At 35.5% G+C, this 22,961-nt stretch overlaps 3 protein-coding genes across 8 annotated transcripts; all 3 read left to right on the forward strand.

Annotated features, from left to right (window-relative positions):
* Window positions 1-19: 19 nt before the first annotated feature.
* On the forward strand, window positions 20-5,931 carry LOC8289070 (zinc finger CCCH domain-containing protein 12). The gene is made up of 2 exons (XM_002527605.4): window positions 20-1,596; window positions 5,265-5,931. The coding sequence occupies exons 1-2, from the start codon at window positions 828-830 to the stop codon at window positions 5,543-5,545; spliced, it is 1,050 nt and encodes a 349-aa protein (XP_002527651.2). The 5' UTR covers window positions 20-827; the 3' UTR covers window positions 5,546-5,931.
* Window positions 5,932-7,377: 1,446 nt separating this feature from the next.
* Window positions 7,378-12,934, forward strand: LOC8289069 (heat shock factor protein HSF8). The gene is made up of 2 exons (XM_002527604.4): window positions 7,378-7,912; window positions 11,524-12,934. The coding sequence occupies exons 1-2, from the start codon at window positions 7,613-7,615 to the stop codon at window positions 12,754-12,756; spliced, it is 1,533 nt and encodes a 510-aa protein (XP_002527650.2). The 5' UTR covers window positions 7,378-7,612; the 3' UTR covers window positions 12,757-12,934.
* Window positions 12,935-13,795: 861 nt separating this feature from the next.
* On the forward strand, window positions 13,796-22,630 carry LOC8289068 (zinc finger CCCH domain-containing protein 38). Of its 6 annotated transcripts, none has more exons than XM_048374608.1 (7): window positions 13,796-14,122; window positions 14,212-14,286; window positions 14,626-14,713; window positions 14,815-14,941; window positions 18,931-19,352; window positions 19,753-22,000; window positions 22,220-22,630. In XM_048374608.1, exons 5-7 carry the CDS (start codon window positions 18,943-18,945, stop codon window positions 22,250-22,252), a joined length of 2,691 nt encoding a protein of 896 aa, XP_048230565.1. In that variant the 5' UTR covers window positions 13,796-14,122; window positions 14,212-14,286; window positions 14,626-14,713; window positions 14,815-14,941; window positions 18,931-18,942; the 3' UTR covers window positions 22,253-22,630. The 6 variants fall into 6 exon arrangements, with proteins under 6 accessions (XP_048230565.1, XP_048230567.1, XP_015579941.2 ...); XM_048374610.1 differs by having other exon boundaries at window positions 14,825-14,941; XM_015724455.3 differs by having other exon boundaries at window positions 14,212-14,264.
* The last annotated feature ends 331 nt before the right edge of the window (window positions 22,631-22,961 follow it).

Consider the following 22,961-nt stretch of genomic DNA (forward strand, 5'->3'; position numbering starts at 1 on the left):
AACCTTTTATGCTAAAAATATTTAATAAATTAATGCGACGCAACAAAATATGTAAAGGATTCATTTGGGAAGATAACAGACAAAATGTACGGATAATGTAAAAAAAATAAATGGACAGAAGTAAAAATCTCATCTTTGCTCCTCTGATGGCAGGCAGAGAGAGTTGCCCATTTCAAACAGCAAAAACGGTGCGCATGTGTAAGTCTCCAATGAAACTATGGTCCTTCTCTCCTTTGTCCTAACCAAAATCTTTCTCTAGATTTCACCTTTTCATCATCATCATCATCTTTCTTTCCATTTTTGATCTCTTAAAAATTTCCATGTTTTGCTCTACTTCTTTTCATCTTACTTGCTTTATAGATCTAATTATCTGACCCCTATCCATTTCCTATTTTTACATTAAATTCTAGATTGTCTTTCTTTTAATTAATACTTTCTACCTGTTGTTGTTGTATTATTATTAGTTCCTTTAAAGATTCAGTTTTTGGATGCAGATTTTAAAGCTAAACTCTTTATCATTAGTGTTGTATTAGTGTAGATGTGTTAATTCAAAAACCCACTTTCCAACTTTCCACAATTCTAGTCTGAATTCAGTAGTTATTCTGTTTTTCTTTCTCTAATTACCAACTAGGGTTTTGCTTCGTCTCCAAAATTGAAGCATTGGGTGATTCTATTCATGATGAGTTAGTTGAGATGCCCACTTTTCGTAATCAATTCAGTCAATTTGAGTTAATGGGTTTTAAGTCTTATATACTACTACTGTTATTTAATTAACAGTTTTGGGTTTTATCTTCATATTTTTCCAACTTCAATATCTTTTAACTAAAATGGATTACAGTAGAGATAATGTTGTCCATGTCATTCCTGGAACTGGTCCTGAGAATTGGCTTCCAAATTCTGCTGATTCCGGTGTTGTTTGGGCCACAGAAGATGATTATCAAATGTGGAACAACTCTGATGGGCCCAATGACAACACCCCTTCTAATTCAAGCTTCCAATCACGTTCTGGAAGTGAACCACCAAATAAGAAATCAAAAAACAACTCACAAGAGTTATCTTCCAAAAAATCCATAGGTAAAATGTTTTTCAAGACCAAACTGTGTTGCAAGTTCCGGGCTGGCACTTGTCCTTACATCACAAACTGTAATTTTGCACACAGCATAGAAGAACTTCGGCGCCCACCTCCAAACTGGCAAGAAATTGTGGCTGCTCATGAGGAAGAGAGAGGGAATGTAATGGAGGTAAGAGAGGAATTTCAAATTCCATCAATAGGGGGATTTTCAGGGGAGAGTCAGAGGTCTTATAAAGGGCGGCATTGCAAGAAATTTTATACAGAGGAGGGGTGTCCCTATGGAGATAACTGTACATTTTTGCATGATGAGCAGTCTAAGAATAGGGAGAGTGTGGCAATAAGTTTGGGGCCGGGAGGGTATGGAGGTGGCGGAGGAGGTGGAGCAGGAAGTGGAAATGGAAGTGGAGGTGGGAGTGCAGGGAATGTGAAGCCATCGAATTGGAAAACAAGGATTTGTAACAAATGGGAACTCACTGGATACTGCCCATTTGGGAATAAGTGCCATTTTGCCCATGGAGCTGCAGGTATGTCTTATGAATATGATGGTTGATTAGGAATTATCAGGGTTCTGTACTTCCAATTTTTGCAGGCTATCAGTTATTTGATTTTTCGATTTTTTTTTTTTTTACATTATATTTATGCTAACTCAGCTTGAAAGTTATGATTCTATGGTGTAGAATGAGATGGATGATTGCATGTGCTCAAATTTAAGAAAGTGTTACAAGTATAAAGAATGCTTCTTCTTATTTTTTTTTTCAAGAATAAAAATAGTCAAGCTAAGTAGAAGAAGAGGTATTGGTAGCGGTTGTGATATATATGAGATATTTCAGGATTTTATCTAGCTTGAGCTTCTCATTTAAGGACTCTATTTATTTTGTTGATGATGTTCGATGCGTGCATATTCCATTTCCCTAGTGAAAATTGAAAATTATATCTGAATATATTCTTGAATTTGGAAAATGCTTGATTTCTGGGGCACTTCTATTTCTGAGTAATTTAGGTTGCTATTGGTTATCAGAATGAGGTTTAAGACAACAAAAGAACTTAGCAGAACTAGAATTTTGTTTCAGTGTGGTAGGATTTTGGTGAAGTGTAATATAGTCAAGAGAACTATAGAAAGGGAATATATAAATATTAGATTATGTAAATTTGCAAAGCCATTATAGCTAAATGGTTGGAAATTTGATATCCAAAAAAGCAAGAATGCTCCTTGTAAAAGTTGAATACCAAAAGTAGTTATTGTATGTGATTGGGATGCTTAGATGAGGTTTTAAGCAAATTCTGTGAATTGGGTTCTAGAGGAAGGATAGAGGTATAGGGCTAAGTGGAATGTAGAGTGCTTGGGGATACTGGTTAGGGTTCGCTTACTTTCTTTTTGACTTTCTGCGCGTTTCTTTCATGTTAAATATTGATTTTAATGAGGATAATTCATAGAAGCAAATTTTCCTCATACGATCAACCTTTATATATATGTATGCTATGACTGAGTAATGCCAAGTCTGTGCGACCTGTTATTTCACTGTTATTATAGAAGGTAATTGTGGGAGTTTGTAAGACATATTCACCTTTGGGACTTTCTTGAGATGAGAGGTTAGCAGAAGTTGAGTTATAAGCTTGAATGACAATTTTCTAAGTGGAAGTTGGAAGCAAAAGGTTCTGTTCCTAATCCTCATAACTATCATTATAGTGCTATAGATAATAGAATTAAGACAGCCTTTTGTGAATTGAAACCTTCTTCCCCTGATACTTAGAGATAGATGGGTCAATGTTTCTCATGTTTGGATTAATCATCAATGCTTCTTTGGATGCGGAGAGGTTGTTTTTAGCACATCTGGCATTAAGGTTGAAATTGCTTTTCTACGAAGGCGCGCTTTTTCACACCATTGCAAATAGTTTGAAATGGAAGTTCAGCTAATATAGTTTTATTACTAAAACATGTCAAACCTACTTTTAGAACAAAGTTTAGTCACCTTTAATCAGTTTATTCAAAATGATACTTTTCTCAAAAACAACTAGAACATTAAATCTTCTTGTATGGTGTTTTTGAGGCCACTTTTATGAACAGGGTAGAGCCCCTTAGTGCTGTTTCATTTGATTTGGATAACAGCTGCATTGAGTTCTAAAACACTTCTTTTCCATTCTGAGTAGATAAAAAGTTAATCTAATAACTGTCCTTTAGTCAAAAGGTAGATGGAATTTTCAGAGGTATTTGTTTCCAGGTAAATATGAAACAGTACTGCATTATGTATACCTGAATTCAATGGGACACGTGTAGCATGGCATCATAAGTTCCGCATGTATTTTATGTGCTTGAATTTCATATATAACTTTTATGTCCTTGAATTTCAGGGATAACTGAATATTTGCTGATCTATTTTGAGCTACAGTAAACAATTAGAAATGGATATTACCAGTTTATTATTCATTCTGTTGATTAGTCATGATGTCCATTTGAAGGGCGCAATAGTCTTCTGCTGGTGTGTGTTCTAGAGGCTTTTCTGCCCAAGCTGCTGGTGGAATGTGGGGTTTGAATTATTTTGATGATAAGACTGAACATTGGAATGGCTTAGGCTTATATCCAGGATACTTATAGATTTTTTTGAGAAAAGATAAAAGAAATTGCAGTATGCAGTCAGTTTGTATTTGGTATTTTAACTCAGTTTACCGTACAGGGTGCTTAGAAATGCATATGACACTTTGCCACATCATATTGTGAAATCTACACAATTTTTGCAAATAGCTGAATCTGACCCTTGGGTCCCGAGTCAACTGCATGCGCCACTACTGCCATACATTGGATATTTGTTTAAAAACAGGGAATTTCTTGTGTTGTTTATTGTTATAGTTGGATATGAAAGACAGTTATTTTTCAAAAAGAAAATTGTTCCTTCTTTCTTGACTTTTGGGTCAACCCGGATGGTTTGAAGAGGGTCAGCCAAACAGCGGGCAGCTCCATTTTGTACATTTTTCCGTCGGGTTTCAATAAAAAATTGCCTAAAAATCTTCGTGGCTGGGCAACCTTTAGGATACCATGCCTGGATATGTACTCGTATTGATTACTTTTACCGGAGCTGTGACAAAATTTTCTTTTACCTTTTAAACTGTCAAAGTAGGTGAGTCACATTCATCTTCGAAACTATCATTTGCTGTATAAGTACTGTAAAGGCCCTCTGTGATGTTTCCATTATCCTTGCACTTCTAAAGAAGTTAGAGAAACAATAGTTGATGAGAAAGTGATTGTTATCTTTCTCTTGTTGAAAGCTGTGCAAAGAATGTATTTATGGAATGACCTAAAAAGCATAAACAAAGTGATCTATTGTGATGATTTGTTTGAGCCACTATCCAGATGGAGCAAATCACATTCATCTTCATGAGTGCATGTGAACTTGGCTCAATATGTAAGTTGAGCTTTACTGAACTTGATCATTGTCAAGAGTGCAAGTTTTTAAGTGATCTTGAATTAAAGCATGAACAGACCTGAGCTCAAGCTCAAACTCGATTTCTTTTTTTATGCTTAGGTTGGTAGACATGATATATTGCTATACAAATTTGCTAAATAGTAATATATATTATATATAAGAATCATAGAAAAATTATACTTGAATAAGCTTGTCAACTGCTCGAGTCAAGTGCTTTAGACCGGTTTTGTTACTTGAGCTACCTGAATTTGTACATTTTGCAAATCGAGTCCAAGTTGCTTGACTTGTCTACATCCTTAGCTAACGTGCAACTTTGAAGGTAACTCTTGAGGGAGAGATGCTTCTATCTATCTGAAGGAACTCTCTTCTATTTATCACGGGGTCTTGACACGTGCATTCAGACCTGTGGAATGAGTGCGCTTTACATGTGGAAGGTGTACAATGTGGAGGACTCCTCAAACTGAAAAATTAAGCTGATTATTCTGCACCTAAGTCTTTCTTTGACCTGATTTCTTTAATTTTTTTTAATATTAGGCTAACGATCTGGTAACTGTCTTCTTGTCTTCACGGTTTAATACTTATGAATATTGGTCTTGTGATCATTGGTTAGCTTGGATCATTTGGTAACAAGGCATGCATACCGAATGATCCAACTACTAGTTGGTGTCTGCTCTAACTGTGGTATTAGTGCAGTGTCAAACTTAATACGACTAAATGCGAAATTGGAACTTTTTCTTATTTCCTTTTTACTAATTAAATTCTACTGGTTGCAGAGTTACATCGATATGGTGGAGGGCTTATGGAGTCAGAAGGTAAAGATCCTTCTTCTGTCCCTGCTGATACAAAGCAGGGAGGAGTGCTTTCAAAAACCCCAGCAGATATTGTGGTTGCATCGGTGGCTTCAGTTCCCCATTCAGATGTCTATCACCTTGGAGTTCCATCACAAAGGCCATCCATTCTCATGCAGAGGCCTGGGCAAAGAAGTCATCAAAAATGGAAAGGCCCAGACAAAATCAGTAGGATATATGGTGATTGGATTGACGACATTGAATAGACTACAGAATTAGTTTTCCTTTGATTAAGCAAAACTATATGAACTTAAAAAGAGTTCGAGGGTTCATGCAAGAAGATTGAAATAGAGAAGGAAATAGGGACAGCGGGGAGCTTCTGCTGTTGGGTTGCAGAGCCGGCTTCAAGTTTCAAGAGGGCAGCTTTGACGTTAGAGAGTATGAGCGCCATCATCTTCTACAGGCGAAGTTGTAGAGTTTAGTGTCCGCTGTGGAAGTTTGAAGCTTGTAGTATATTTGTAATCTTGAACTTTGTAATCAATCACAAACGGTAGCAACTGGATGTCTCATCCGAAAGAAAAACTGTCATCTTTGTAGTTGTACCACTTTGATGAATTTATCAATTTAATCTCTCTCTCCTTTTACCAATTGAGATTAACAGTATCCTGATGAAATTATACTGTAAAAGATTTAGGACTCCTCACTCACCCCTCCAATTTGATTTTGTTCATAAACAATTCATTATAAACAAAAATTGTCCATTTTTCACTATACTACCAAATCACAATAATAGGATTTGGTTACTTCTGTAAATATATCAGAGGAAGCTACTTAGTTACACATGAACCTGCAGGCGGCTTCTGGATTCCCCTCCACCAAACCAGTTTACTTTTGCTCTTATAAAAGGTCTCTCCATTTATTTTATTTATGAATTTCATGTCTTGTGGTGAAATACTTTTTTTGTTTTATTTATTTATTTATGAACGGATAAAAATTACTGAGCAACTAATATTAAAGAAAAAAAATGCTTCTTTCTGATGATTTTGTTTATACTTTACAAATTCCTTTTGTTTGTCTTTTTTTTTTTTTTTAAAAAAAAAAAGAAGAAAATCTGCTTGCTTGTAGATGTATTTCAGTGATATTTATTGGTATTTGTAGTAAGTTTTTTCTTTTTCATATATTAATAAAATCAAAAATTACTTTTAGAAAAGATAATAGTTGATTATTAAACTTGTTTTGAAAATATATTAAGAATATAGTAAAAGAAAAGGAGAAGGAAAAATTAAAATAATGTTCTAGTTAATTTTAATATTGTGTTTAATTGAAATATATTTTATAATTCTTTATATAATTTATTTATAATTTTAGTTGAAATAAAAGTTATTTAAAATTCTAGATAATCAAATATATAAAATATATCATGACTGAATTATATAAAAATAAATTAAATAGAGTTACAAATTAATTTTACATTAATGAGTCAAATTAATTTATTTGAAATAAATTTTATAATTATCATTAAGCACATACATAAAAATTCATTTAAAAACTTAATAAATTTCAATCAAAGAACAGCTCTAATGTATCTCACTTGCTTAGAACGTTTTGTATAACATACTTTCTTAAATTTTGGACAGACTTAACATTTTCTTTTTCATCACATTTTTGGTATGATTTGCACAAAAGTTGATTTGGGGTAAATTTTCGTGCAGACCAGAGTTCATGGGCCGAATTGACCTTTTAACGGTCCATTGGCTTAAAAGAGAAATAATGTTTACGTAAAATACCAAAAAGCGACAAATAAAAAAATAAATATGGGGACTAGAGACAAAGAATGGCGAGGCAGTTAAGTAATTTCAGGCACTTTCTACCAAAAAAAGGCTAATTACTACTGCCCCTGAGGTTTGCACCATTTACAACTTCAACCTCGCATTTTCACATCAGATCCCAAAATAGTATGTACACCCTTGGCCACAAAAAGTAACAATTCAATTTTGAAATCACGAGGTTGAAGTTGTAAATATGCAAATCTCAGGGGGCAATAGTAATTAACCCTACCAAAAAAGGAAAGTTAAATATGGGTGGACAACCGCCTCGTGCCCGTTTCCTTCCGTCGCGTCCGCCTCAGTAAAACCCCATTTCTTTCCTCATATTCCCTTCTCTCCCCGTGACCGTACAACTACCCTCTTTTTCTCTCTCTTTCTGAAATATCACTTTTTCTGTGTCTTCCATCTAGGGTTTATATCCTCACCAAAACCCTAAACTTTTATTTATTTATTATATTTAATTAGGTAATTGTTAATAGTAGTAGTGATAGCAAATAGATTAAAAAAATGGATAGTGCAATCACTGATGGAGGTGGAGATGCTTCAACTAGCAGTGGAGGTGGAGGAGGACAACAATTACCTGCTGTTTCGCCGGTTCCGATATCAACAGCGTCGAATGCACCGCCCCCGTTCTTAAGCAAAACGTACGACATGGTTGATGACCCAGCAACGGATGCTGTAGTGTCTTGGAGTCCGACAAACAATAGCTTTGTTGTGTGGAACCCGCCGGAATTCGCTCGTGACCTCTTACCCAAGTATTTCAAGCACAACAACTTCTCCAGCTTCGTCAGGCAGCTCAACACCTATGTATGCTTTTATTCTTTAAATGCTTGCTTTATTTGCAGTTGATTTGCATTGGTAGATTAGTAATTAGGGTTTTTGTTTGTGGTTATGCTTGTCTTAGAAAGTAGAGTTAAAATGGGCTCAATGTAGAGAACAATTTGGTTTGTGGGTTAGATTTTTTATTGTAGTAACAAATTGCTTTTCTTTAGTTGATTGATGATTGGTGGGTCAAGTAAGAGTTCGCATGTTCATTGAGATCTGGATGAAATTTAGTTGTTTGAATTTGAGCCGAGTTTTTCTTCTTTTACTTTATGGGAGGTGTTTTTCCCTACTTTGCTTTTCATATCATTGTAATTTTACTGTATGGACTGGTGAATATAGTTGATTTTCTTGGGACTTTTAATCTTGGGTGTCTTTGTCTGTTATGCAATAGTAAGACTTTTGTTTGCTTATTATAAGTAGAGTAAGAGTTTTTGTATAGTTGTTCATAGTCTTATGCGATATATGATATTTGTTTAATCTGTAAATGGTTTGCACCATGAGTAATAGTTAGATCATTAAAGAGTTTTGATTATTGGCAAATTTGGGGAGAGGAAGAGGAGATGGGATTTTGAATTATAGGCAGAAATCTAGAGATCAGCCACTCAACTTGGTTTATGTTTCTTGACAATAGAATATTTAGTTTTCAACTGGAATAAACTGGAGGTTTTGCTTCTACATTTCTTTTCTTTGGGAATATTGGTAAATATGGTTGATTTGTCTGATGATACTGTTTTTTGCATGATAGTGGGTTCTAGTTGTGAACTTTAATAACATAGTTTTGTGTTTGAATTGGGATCGATTTAACTGTCAACAACTCCCTTTTGGTTGATATATTTGGGGCAAGGAAGAGAAGTAACTTTTTACCTCTTAATTCTTGATTTCTCCAAGTATGGGAGATAAAATTGTTTACTTAAATCAAATTTGAGGAGTCATTTTGAAATATAGTGATTTTAGTGTTTCTGGGTGCCAGTTAAGGATTGGGTTAGATTGCATTACACTAGTGGAAATTATTAGTATGTTATAAGAATTTTGAAGCTTGTTCATTAGAAACTGGTGCACAAGAGGAGAGATTATTTTGGTTTTGTTTATGCATGCTTTGAAATTTTAGGAACTTGAAGCTTGCTTCATTCAGGTCAGATAACTTAACTGACATTTGATTGTTTTATTTTCCCCTGAAACAATAGATTTTACAAGTTTAGAGTTATAATTTGTCTTCTTCCTGCCTTTTCTCAGCAACCAAATGGAGCAGAAATTGGAAAAAAATGGAAAAGAAAGCATATCTCTGGTTGATCATGATCTGGTTACAAGGTTAATAATGATCTCGGTTTTTGAATTCTATATGTTTTATAAACCAGACTAAATGAATGCGAAGTAAGCTTATCAACTGTTGTGTAGTAGAGAGTATAGGTGCAATATTCACTCTGTAGTGCATGTGGAAGAAACATAGCTGGAACCAAAAAGAATTTGGTGGTCTAGTAATGTTAGTTCTGCTCCATGAAGTTTTTTAGGAAATGATATGTTCAAAGACTGGATGTGCTTATATTTATATCTTTGAATCTTATGTCAACTTTGATTCTAAGATGTGCTTTACTCTCTGTTTGTGGTGACTTAAGTTCCAATTTAGAACTCTTGCATTAAGAATTGATACAAGTTCTACCTGGCATGAATTAGGAATATATGGATCTCATAGGAATCTTTCACCAAATTAATCTAATTTTTATTTCACCTATAAAAGGGTAATGGTAATTGTTTGATCTAAGCCATATATAGCAAATTTTAAATTGATAATTTAAGCAATTGCTATCTAACACTAACTGCTAAGAATATTTGCATGATTTAGTACCGTAAGAGGGAAGCTTTGTGTGTCTATTTCTTGTTTGACATTTTGAGTTCTTGCTCGATGCATTATTAGAAGTATGTTTCATGAAAGGGGATCTGTCTATATTAGACATATTCATTTTATTTTGTGTATACATTTTCTTTCTTAAGGAATGATTGATAAGAAATATGGCTGTGGCAGAAGCCTGTAACATACTTTGATGTAACATGTACATGTTTCATGTTCTTATGATATTATGAAGTTAGAACTTAAATAGAAAGGCTCAAGGCTATGGCATATTCAAATTTTCCTTCCCTCAAGTGCAGTTAGATTTTTTTTTTTCCTGAATTAGAATTTTGAATGCTGATGTGTCACATGCATCTCCATTTTATATGATGTAGTGATGAATAGACCAGCCTTTAGTCATGTATGATGTAGTGGCGTAGTGTTCATAAGCTACTTGTGGGTTAATTGGGATTAATCCGTGTGGGCTGAATGCACTGTATGAGGATATAGTCCCATGTAAGCTTTTAAGGAGTTTTTAGCCTTTCTACTTGTTTGTTAGAGCTTTGTTCTCGTGAGAGAGGAATCATTTCCTCTTTATTTTCTATCAAGAGTATACATATATGAAGGTGTAGCAAAATTGTGGTGACCTTATTATTTTTGTGTATCTGTTCACTTTGAATTGCAGAGGTAGTAAAAGTTTCAAAATGTCAATTGTGATTTTGGAATGGCAGCTATCATGAATTGTACTGTGATTCGAATTAACAAATCAATAGATACAGTTGATTGATGTTGCTCAGTTTAAGCTCCATGGATAGTGGAGAAATCTTTTCTGAATTCTAGGTGCTGTGTGCCGTATGGAACCTAGATATACTATTCATCTACAATTTAGAGTATGTGATTATGGTTTTTATTACTGCTCTTATATTCGCTCCATTTTCATTATATGTTATGATGTAACGGCAAGTGCACAATTGGGAAAAAATATAAAAGAAAAGAAAAAGAAAAGTATACTGAAGCAGAAGCCTTTACTACTGGACGGCCTTCTCTGGTTGGGAGAAAAGGTCTGATCATATCAGGCGTTTAAGTCTTCTACATGTGAATAGGTGTTTGCAGGGGAGTATTTGCAGAGGATCGCAATTAGATTCCATGGTATTGGTAACAGATCGATGACACTTGATCTGAAGAGCGAATATATGTCTGGCTTTTCAAGCTGTGCCTACATTATATGCCTGATTATTAATTTCCTTGCTCTTTTTATTTTTTGTCTGTGCGGTAGGGGTGGGTGGAAGGAGAAAAAATAGAAAAGGAACTGGAACAGAAGACAAAGTAGATTGGAAGCAGAAGAGGTTGGAGTTGAAAATGAAAGAAGATATCTCTCTCCCTCTCTCTCTCTAAATCTCAATAAAATTGTGTGAAACTCCAAAAGCACAATCTTAAATTAGTTATTTTATTACCTCATAGTTTGCTACCTTAAAGAACAGTAAGAAAAACCTTCTCTATTCTCCATTTATTAGGGCCTATCAAGTTGGTTTTTGTGGAACTGTTTCCATGGCTTGAGTAGTCGCAACAGAGAATTTTTTTCTCCCTGTGTTTTTAAATATCCAATCCGGGAAAGCAAGTAATTTACTGTGGATCAGGCATCGCTAAATTACCTGGTTGAAAGAGCAGAAGCAGAACTATTTGTTGAAGCAGCTGCTGATTGATTTTATTACAGTTAAGTTCTGCTTTTTACTTCATTCATTTTTCTTTGCTCTCTATTGTGAAACAGGGTTTCCGGAAGGTTGATCCAGACCGCTGGGAATTTGCCAATGAAGGATTCTTGAGGGGTCAAAAACACCTTCTTAAGAGTATAAGCCGGCGGAAACCTGCCCATGGACATGGTCATCAACAGGCACAACAACCACACGGACAGAGTTCATCTGTGGGTGCGTGTGTTGAGGTTGGGAAATTTGGGCTGGAGGAAGAAGTTGAGAGGCTAAAGAGGGACAAGAATGTGCTTATGCAAGAACTTGTTAGGCTGAGGCAGCAACAGCAGACTACTGATAGTCAATTGCAAACCATGGTGCAGCGGCTTCAAGGCATGGAGCAGCGGCAGCAACAGATGATGTCATTCCTAGCTAAAGCTATGCAGAGCCCTGGTTTCTTCGCTCAGTTTGTACAGCAACAAAATGAAAGCAATAGGCGCATAACAGAAGCTAATAAAAAACGAAGGCTCAAGCAAGATGGTATTCCTGAGAATGAGAGTTCTACTTCGCCTGATGGTCAGATTGTGAAGTATCAACCTCTCGTGAATGAGGCAGCAAAAGCGATACTGAGGCAAATCATGAAAAGCAATGCTGAGGCAACCTCTTATAACAATGGTCTCGAAGGTTTCCTGATTGGCAGCGATTCACCAACATCCAGCAGAATGGAGAGTGGGGGCTCTTCAAATCGTATATCAGGAGTAACTCTTCAAGAAGTGCCACCAACTTCTGGCCAGTCGACTTATTTACCGGCAGCTTCAGGGCAAACAGCGCATGGCCCAACAACTTCCATCTCAGAAATGAAATCCTCCCTGTGCATAGATGGTTCTAAGAAGTTAACAGCTTCTCAATTTCCAGATATAAGTGCACTGGTTGGGTCAGAAGAGGCACCGTCCATTTCTATTCCTCAGTCAGATGTAGTCATGCCTCCACTCTCTCAAATACCAGATATGGCACCAGAAAGTATAGTTGATGAAGATTATATGCAACCTGAGAGTGGCGATGATGAATTTATGGATCTGACTTCACTAGGAATTGGCAATCCCGATACCGATATTGATATATTGCTGGAAAATTCAAGCTTCTGGGATGAACTTGTGCAAAGTCCAGTGCCAGAGGATATTGAGTCGAGCTCCGTGGATGTTCAAACAAAGGAAAATGACGTGAGGCCAATGGACAATGGGTGGAATAATACGCAGCGCATGGATCAGCTTACGGAACAAATGGGGCTACTAACATCAGAAACTAAAAAGCTTTGATCTTGTTTACCAATGTACATTTGTTGCACCCTGCGCTAGGTAAAACACCTAGATAAACGTTTAGCCCTTAAAATCATAGATTTTGTAACTGTTTGGCCACTGGAAAAACAGTAAATACCTTTTGTACTTGTTTACTCATGGTTTTCTTTCTGCTTATACGAGGACTCAAATTAATTCCTGTTTTTTTTTCAAACTTTAGTTATGTTCTTTTCATGCTCATCTTGATGTGAAGTTTGGACCTGGAGAAATATTACGGTGTTGAAGTCCACGGCTCTGATATTGCATCTTCGGTATCTCTCCTAACAGGTCTTTGTTTGGTGTTGGTATTGGTATTACTCATTGGGAATGTTCAGTTCTTGTTCCCGTTGGAAATTATATTTTACTCTTTTCGTTATTGTAATTATGCACTTTATTGTAAATTCATTTCAACCACAGTTTACTATTGTAAAATATCTATTAGTAGTGATGTACGACCCACTTTTTTAAAATTTTTAAGATTTGTAATTAATAACTTAAAATAGTATTATACAGTGAATTCCTTCAAAATTTGGTGATTAGATTTTCAAGATATTACAATTAATTGCATTCATCTGTATTTCTATATAAGTTCTGAAATTAAGAAAATAATTTATATGGTCCAATCATAAGTTAAAAAAAAATGTCATAGAAATACTACAATAATTTAAATTTTAAACTCACTTTATGTCGTAGGCAATATCCCCTCAATAAAACAAGCTAAATAATTAAAAAAATAGCATACATATATATAATTTATTCATTTTAAAAATTTCCACCCGTATTATGCGAGTCACATGAAAATATTATTTGTAACTAAAGGTCGGTCGAAGAAAAATAAAAATGGTGAGTAATTATTGTAATAAGGATGTATATAATAATTTTGTCGATACAAAAATTATTTTAAAGTTTTAAATTGATTATTTTTTTTTTGAACGTGAATTTCTTTTCTAATATTTCACTTTTTAACGTAATCTCATTTTTATGAATAAACTAAACACAGATACCTGACAACTTGATTTTATATATTTTGGTTATTTTAGTATTATTTTTTTGCCCTAGATACAGAGATGCATTAGTTATTCTCTTCTATTATCTCCCGCTCTCAGTCTCACTACTCCTCTTTCTCTCTCCCTCGCACACACACTGCAAATTACGAACACTGGAACAGAACCCTCACTCGCTACCCATCCAACTTTGTTTTCCTCTGTTTGGCAATTTTGCTGGATTTGTCGGATCGCTTCAATTTTACTATCAATTTCATTGTTAGGGTTTCTATGACTTTACTCCTCCAAGATGTCACCATTTGCTTTTTCATAAATCCAAGACTCTAAATTGAAGGCGAACTCAGGTGAGATTTGGGTTGCTTTTTGTTTTTTCCCTTTCAATTTGGGGACTTTGAAGTCTGATTAAGGAGCTTAATTTTTTTTTCTTTTCTAGGTTTTCTGCGTTCTCTCTATCTAAGTTTCAAATTCAATTGGCATGTCTGTGATGTAAGGAATCTCTATTTATAAAGTTAGTACAATACAGTACAATACAATACAATAGAATACTTCTTTTTGTGATTATGATTTTGTTTCTAAAATTGCCTTAAAGACCTATATAATGACAGTGCTGAACTGAGAGGTTGTTTTAGTTCCAGTTTAAAGAATAAATATTTCTTTCTCTTTTTGGTTTGTTCTATTGTTAATTTCTTTTTTATGCTTCTGGGTCATATGCTTATGTAAAGACTATTCCTGGTGTAACTTTTTATTTTTTGATATGGGTGAAGATGTCATCTTTTGTATGATTTGCTGTAAAACGTTACTGTAAATATAACTTTTCAGTAGTATAATGCTTTTCGTCTTCTTGCAGAGGAAAATCGAAGTGACTTGCTTGCTACAGGATCTAGACCTTCAAAGGCGTCTCTGGAGTATTCTTCCTGCAAAAAGCTTCTCTGGAGGTATTATATCATCTTTTATTCTTTGATTTGTTTTTATCTATTTTAAAATTTCGTCAAAAGAACAATGCCCTATGAACATTTATAAGCTTCTTGAACTACAGTTTTCTGCAGATTGATGCTCAAATTGCCAGATGGACCTAACAGAGATCAAACTTTGAGGGTTATTCGTAAGAATCTATGTGATTGCAGCAAATAGTCCCATACAAGTAACTTGGAGAAAGAACAACGGTTAGTTTCATAGACATTTTTAACCTTAAAGTGTTGTTTGTTTTTTAGGGTTAGACATTTTTCTCTCTCCCGTTTTTCATGTATTTTTTTTTCTATTTTTTCTATGGAGAACTACAAGTGAAAACAATGTCTTTGGCTAATACAAGTCCTTCTATTTTTTTCTTAAGTACCCAATAGAAGAATCTCAGTTTTTGTTGATATAGCTGTTATGTGATCTTGGGTTAAACAGTACTTGTTAACAACTAGAAATTTAATATATGAGTTTAGTACAGCTTGCACAAAAGACTGTACTGCCATTTCCTTAACAAAGTAAAGAAATGGTATTTTCTGAAGGTTACTGCAAAGTTTAAACGGAACAAAAGGTTGTTTAAATCTGAAAGTGATACATGGTTTCTTACACCAAGATAAATGGAAATCAGTTTTTTCCTTTTTTTTCTTTTTTTTTTTTCCTGGAAAAGGAAGGAAAAAAAAATAAAAATCAACTCTTTGGTGTCTGTTTATATGAGAAAAGGGAAATTGTAAACTAGGTTGTCTGTTTGTAGATTCAAGTGATCTACTGTTAATTAATGTGCTTGGACTGGGTAAAGATGTTACTTGTAGGCATGCATAGCTTTTTCTAATGACTGAATGAGTGATTGAAACTGAAAGTGGTAGTATAGATTGTTGCTTGTATTTAGAATATAGATGTAAATCAGTTTTTGTAGGAATAAAGGAAAAAGAACAAGTTTAGATTCTGTTGGCAGTAAGAAACAAAAGAAACTTAAACATGGTTGTTTAATAATAGGTTCAGGCATATAGATATGCATAAAGTTCTTTAACTGGTAATTATAACTCAAGAGGCAGGACCCTGCAGCCACAAAGTGCTTCTAGTGTTTGACGCTGAACCTCTTCTAACTGCTAAAGAGAAGAATGTTTCCAAGGAACTCTGGGTTTTGGCATCAGGGCTTTGTCCATTTTGTGGTTTTGACTTCTTTTTTTTTTTTTTTATCGTGGTAATTATAGGTGCTGATTGACCTTGTTGTCCTACATAAAAATGAGAGAATGTTATGTAAACAAAAGATAGTTCTTGATGAGCGACATTATTAGAGAATGTTGTTGGATTAGTCTTGAGAAAATTGAAAACTGCATGCTTAAGTCAGCAAGATTCTACAAGTTGAAGAGTCACTTGTTTACTTCCTTTAGGTTGGTTTCATTACAGTCTTCAGAGTTTTACTTGTATTATTAGTCTCCATTGATTTTGGTAAATCAAAGTCTACTTAAATTACTGGATGGCAAGTTGAACCTTATTTTCTTTACTTAAAAGGTCAATCAACATTTTTGATTTGTGAATGGGTAGAAGTTAGTTGCAGATAAGTACATTTATCTCAGCTAAGAGTTGCCTAAATAGTTTTTGCTAGCTTAGGAATCCTGTTTTTTGAATGATGTTCTTCTTATTATGCATAGTGCCCCTTTTATGAGCTGATTGGACATCTGTAAGGTCTCTTGTCATTGATATTCTCCATTTCAATGTCCATGCCCCCAGAGGTCATTAGACCTGCTGTCTCAGGTTTATAGCTCTGATAATTCTCCTTAAATGCTCTCAAGAAATTGTTTTCTATTGCCATTTCATTATGTAATTATGAAAAGGAAAGAGGAAAACCTGAAAAGAAGAAACAACACAAGCGAGGTTGAGAAAACATATTTCAAGACAATTTATTTATGTTTGTAATTTGGTGAAAATGAAGATTTTGGAAACCCTGATCTTGGATTGTTTATTAGCAATTTGAACATAAAGTCATGGTCGATTGTAATGAAAATGTACTAAGGGAATTGCTATTCAAGGATTTGATTGAAGTTATGATTTTGACTATTAATGACTGGTGAGAACAAACACATTAAAAGTAAGGACATTAGATCCATAATTTTTATATATCATTAATAGTCGACTTTAATAATGAGCACAAAATAAAATGGAGATTAGATGTCTTACCTTATTTCTGTAAAAAGAAGAGTTTCTAGGAGGGTCATGAGTATGTTAAATATGAGTTGGAGATGTTTCCTTGCTACAAAATTTCTATGGACTGCATTCATGGTCCATGTGTTCTGCTAGCTTATGCTTCACTTTGGCATCCTATGCTTGCTTGATTATAGGATAGCGATTGATTTGCCTGAATTATTGGGAAGGGTGAGAGAAGTTTTTTTTGCAGTTGGCTTAATCTAGTAGAGAGATCTTTTGAGTGTTTTTTGGGGGGTAGAATGAAAGAGAATACGTTGGTCACTTTATCGCCAGTTGTCTATTACTAATTATTCTTTGTTAAGACATTTAATGATAGAAAAAAGTACTCCCATTGACTACAAAAGCGAGTTGTACTAAGTTGTGTGCTCTTTCCCAGGGTGACAAGAATGTTACTTCTATGATGGAGTTTCATAAGCTAGGTTTTGGGTGTAAATTGCATGAGGATATACAACGCATCACAAGAAATCTTGCTAAAGTTAGTTATGGCATAAGGATTGAGTTGAAAGATAAAGGATGAGTTCCATGGATCAGGAGGTTGTGCAAGTGAATTAGAGGCAGGAAACATGTCTGAAAGATTCAATGAAAATATTGTGCAACCAAACCTTCCCAATATGACAAGTCTAAGAGCTTTCCTTTTGCGTGTTACAAATATCAAAAGAATGTATATACTTGGGCAATGCTCTGATAAGTAGAACGTCATTGTAGTATCATTGGAAATTGACAAGTTGACAGTGAGGATGAGGAAATTGTTAAGTTCACGTATTACTTTGGGTTTGTTGAAGATGATGGACAAAAGCATGTGATCTCTACTAAATCCTTTGTTGATCTTGGTCCCTTCAAAGTTTGCATTTCAGTGTTCAATGTTGAACTCTTTTAAGGGGGGAATAATGCATTATGTTCTCCGCTTTGAAATTAGCCTGGGCTACAGTCATGGTTCACCCTCATATAGGAAAGGATTCATTCATGATAGTTCATCTCCTTTCAAGCTTTTTAGTAGTAGGAGACTTAAGTAGATAGCATTTCTTTTGGAATGTCAGATTTGTAATTTAAATTCTTTTCCTATATAAGGATGTAATCTCTACTGGAAAGTTTGATTTCTGGTTGAATTAGAGTATTTTGGTTGTGAGAACCTAGTGTCTACATTACTAAATGATTATATGTGTTTCAAGTATAATTTTGTGTGATCCATCATCACTTTGCAAGATGCTGAGAACAACCAATTTGTTAGTGCAAAGTTCGAGCATAAGCTGCCAAATTGGTGACTGATTGAATTCTACTTATAAGCAAAATTTATTAAAGATGTGCATTTTAATTTTTTAAAATATATTTGTGCTACAAGGATTTGAGATGTACACTATTTAGTAATATAGATTTGATAAAATAAATGGACCAAACACTAGTTGTATTAACCATGTATATACATAATGCAAGTTGCAACATAATCGGTCTTTTCCATTACACAAGTAAAAGTTGGCCACACATGCAGGCCCCTACCTGACCTAAACTTCAGCAAACTGAGAAATTTAGACACTGGATTTTTGTGCCATATAAAGTTGAGATTAATTGAAATTATGAATTAAACTGAATTGTTAAGTCGAATTTGACTTAACAATTGACTTTTGGATTATGGAGTTTGTAAGCATTGGATTTTTTTTTTTTTATGCATATGAATCGACATCCTCTTCTGCTTTTGATTAATTCTAGTTGATAATTTGTTTAACGAGGAAGAGAAGATCATTTTTGCATTGCTTCTAGATTATCTATAGGTTATGAATTGGATGTTTATATTTGTGCTGTTTAACTCTTTTATAATATGGTACCATTTCTAGCCTGTCAGAAACTTAGAAATTGGACCCTACTTGTCATGACAGCTTTAGAAAGATAAGAAATTAAACAATTAAACATAGGTTTTATGTTTCTAGAGTTTAGAAAAGAAATAAACTGAAGTTTTCTGTGCTTGAAATTTTTAATCTAGTTCTTTTTCTGTATGCAGTACACCTTTTGAATGAGAAAGAGTGATCTTGCTTATGGCAAAATGAGTGGAAGTGGCCGAAGACGCAGTTCTAAGTGGGATTTGAAGGAAGAATCTCGTATCTTGTTTGACAGCACACATGAGAAAGGATGGTCTGGGAAAGCAGGTTTATCTTTTCATGACAAAGAATCACAACGCGGCTGGCTTTCTCCTGAAACAGCTGGTGGCAATCGGCCCAAGTGGTCTGTTCTGGAGCCTTTATCTGGAAGAAGAGGGTCTCGCAGGGATGATAGCATTGATGAAGACCATAACAGAAGTTTAAAAGCAATGCCCGCATGGGAGGGAGAAGAAAATTATGGGACAAGAATGTCTCCTGGTCTCGATGAATGGAGACATCAAAGCCGTCGCAACTCACCTAGAAATGAATGGAAAAGATCTAGAAGGTTCCATATTATAATTTGTTTTTTTAAAAATATAAATGCTAGCATTCTTGTTGTCACTTTTTTTCCCATAGTCATATATAACTCTATTAACTCATATATACTGATGATTTATTGGCCGAGTAAGGCATCCACATTCAACTGCTAAAAAATTCTGAAGTTTTTGTCAGCTTGGCTTGTGTTGGTCCTATCTTATACTTGTATACCTTATTCTGGCTATTATTCAACATTCTAATAATTCTTACTAGTCACGAGGTACAGAGGATTTATTGGCACTATGCTGCCACTACTGCTCTTTCTGAATTTATGTTGCTTGCAATAAATATTGCTCTCAGCCTGTCTTTGGTGGATCCAATACAATTTCCTGGTGTTATCTGATTCTCCTTTTTTTGGCTTGCTTCAGAAGCAGAAGCCGGAGCCAAAGCCGGAGCAGGAGTAGAAGCCCGGACCGTGGCTTTGGGCGAGAACCTGGACTGTATGACAGAAGCAGAAGCAGATCAGCTGTATCTTCTCAAATATGTAAAGATTTTGCTGCTGGGAGATGCAGGAGAGGTAATCACTGTCAATTTCTTCACCAAGGTACTCAGACTTATGAGGATGATTGGGAAAGACACAGGAAAACTGCAACTTCACAGTACCCCATCCCCCATGATTCTAGAGAGTACCCCACTGGGAGTGGAAGATCTACTGATAGTTGTAGTGACTTTCTTAAGGGTAACTGTAGGAGGGGTGCATCTTGCAGGTTTGCCCATCATGGTGCAACCCATGCGGCTGGTAAGGGGTCTTCTAATGAGGTAACTAGAGAAAGAAACAGTGACAGAAGGCATAGAGATGCATCTCCAGAGAGACATGGTGACCGTGAAATTCGCCGACCGGCTGATGTTCCCTGCAAATTTTTTGCTGCAGGTAATTGTAGGAATGGGAAATATTGCAGGTTTTCTCATCAGGGTCAAGCTCTGTTGAGTCCTGAAAGGTCTCGCGATGGCAGGTTTTCACATGATCAAAATGCTGATGATATAGAAAAAGTGTGGAATGGTCCAAAATGGAGCAGTACAAGTACTACGGATGCTGTGAAGTTGAATGAGGATAAAAATGGAACAGTCGGTGAACTTGATCATAGGGCCACGGCACGGTCTGTTGATGATAGATGGGGTCATTGTTTGGAGGAAGATAAGACACTTCGTGAATCATTAATTGATCATAAAATGCCCGAGAGTGACAAAAAGGAGACCCTTTTGTGGAAGACAGAAAATGCTGGTGATAAGATACTTGGTTCTGAACAAAGAGCTGGTGAGAATTGGCTTGGTGACATGGATATGTCTCCTGAATGGAATTACAAGGTCCAACCTTCCAATCATATTGATAAACAAGAGTGTGTTTCTTTGACCAGTTGTGATCCCATTATAACTCAAGAAGCTTCAGGTCAAGTGCATAATGCCACTGCTGTTATGCCATCAATAATAAATGAAGCATCTACCAAACCACCGGAGTACAGTTCAAGGGATGTCAGTACTAGTGCTCTGCCCCATGATGACAAGAATCTGACTGGGAAAGCTGCCAGTTCTCATGGTGGTATTTTTTCAAATATGGTTTCAGCTCCTAGCTTCAATCAGAACAGCCTGAATTCAAGTGCTGTACCTCTTCCGGGGATAAACATGGGTGGACAAGGTCAAGTAACAATCCTGACTTCAGGAGGAAGAGGTTTTATAAATCCTCAAAGTCAGACATTATTTCAGGAGGGAAATACATTGAACAGGCCAGATGTTGGGGAAGCAAATGTATCCCAAGTGAATCCTGGAGTCCCAATTACTCAGAACATGGTAAGCAGTGAGCAACTCACTCAGCTTACAAGCATCTCAGCCTCTCTAGCTCAGTTACTTGCAAATGGACAGCAGCTTCCACAACTTTACGCTGCTCATACTTCTCATGCCCATAATAGTACAGAAACACCATCATTTGCCAACTCTGAGGGGCCTGTTAAAGCAAATTCTGCTGTGACCATACAATTAAATGAGACTGTAGGGAAGCAGAAGCAGTGTGATCCTTTATCTGATGGCATTGAGCCTGAGAAGCATGATCTCAATGTTAATGATCCCTCAGGTCTTTCGCCTGACGTCATTGGACAGAAAAACTTTATAAATGGAAAACTGGAAATGTCATCCAAAAGCGTACCGCCTTCATCTCTTGCTGGTGCACCAAAGACTGGTGACTACAATAAGTTCTGCAGTTTGGAAGAACCTAACAACAAAGGTTACCATTTAAATCAGCTGGAACCAGGTGCAGTCTCCAAAGAAACCAAGGAAAACAATAGGGTGGTGACTGAGGAAAGCGGAAAAGTAGAGGACAAGGCTGTACAAGAAAATGATCTTCTGGAGAACGTTGATGGAGATGGCAAGATTGATGAGGGCAAAAAAGGCAAAGATGTTAAGGGGATCCGTGCATTTAAATTTGCACTTGTAGAGTTTGTTAAGGATCTTTTGAAACCCGCATGGAAGGAAGGTCAAATGAGCAAAGATGCATACAAAAACATTGTGAAGAAAGTTGTAGACAAAGTTACTGGCACAATGCAGGGAGCTAGTATTCCTCAAACGCAAGAAAAAATTCAACAATATCTTTCATTTTCAAAGCCAAAGCTGACCAAACTTGTACAGGTAGGCTGCCACTTAGTCAGATTACATTTAGTTTCTCAAGGAGTGTTAATTTAGTTGAAGAAGGGATTCTTTTCTTCATGCAGTTTCCAATGTTTGTTATATTTTCATCCGTGAAATCTACTTTTAAGTAGATGATGTTGAATATTATGCTCTTCTCTTCCGTAGATTCTGTGCTTTTATGATTTCAATAATTTATGTTTTTTTTTTCTTGGGCTGCAGGCATATGTGGAGAAACTTCAGAAGGACAAATGAAACAAGGCCCCTCCTCTGTTTTCTATTTTATATATATTGTATCTTGTGTTACATAGCAAGGTCATAATATATCTTGTGAATTTATTATGATAATGCAGTGTCTAGAGCGAGAACTTTCCTTGTTTGTATCTGAGTTAGAATCAAGATTGGCTAACCTTTTAGCTTCAACCTGCAGATTAACCATAGCTCTCTGTTTGGAAGTTTATGTTGCCACTTCCTTGTGGGTCTTTTTAATGGCACCCAGTAATGGCTTCTTCAACTTTCAGATTTTGAGTCTTTTTAGGACACAATTTGCATTGCATGATTTTGTTTTAGCACATTTTTCCTCTTACCCTGTATATTATCTTTTTATTTTATTTTTTAGTACTATGTTTAACTTGTTTCGTTTTGATTTTAGAATTGTTCAGTATAGTCGTCATCTTCCATTCTTTAGAATTCTTGTTCATGTTGTCTATTGATGGGGACTATTCTGTTGGCAATTCCTTCTTTTTTTTTCTCCTGATTTGCAGAATTTTAATTGCCATTCTGCCGCTGCTCTGTATCCTGAACATGATTACCTGGTGGTAAGGTTTGACAATTGCACGTATCCTTCGATGGTTTACTGTTTGGTGCATTCTAGTTGCTAAATCTCGTTTGCTATACATTTCATACTTGAATATATGATAATTAGACAACATGATTGCTAACACTGACGGCTAGATTAGTGTAG

The sequence above is a fragment of the Ricinus communis genome, chromosome 5, assembly GCF_019578655.1.
Source record: "Ricinus communis isolate WT05 ecotype wild-type chromosome 5, ASM1957865v1, whole genome shotgun sequence".
In the NCBI taxonomy this organism is placed as follows: domain Eukaryota; kingdom Viridiplantae; phylum Streptophyta; class Magnoliopsida; order Malpighiales; family Euphorbiaceae; genus Ricinus; species Ricinus communis.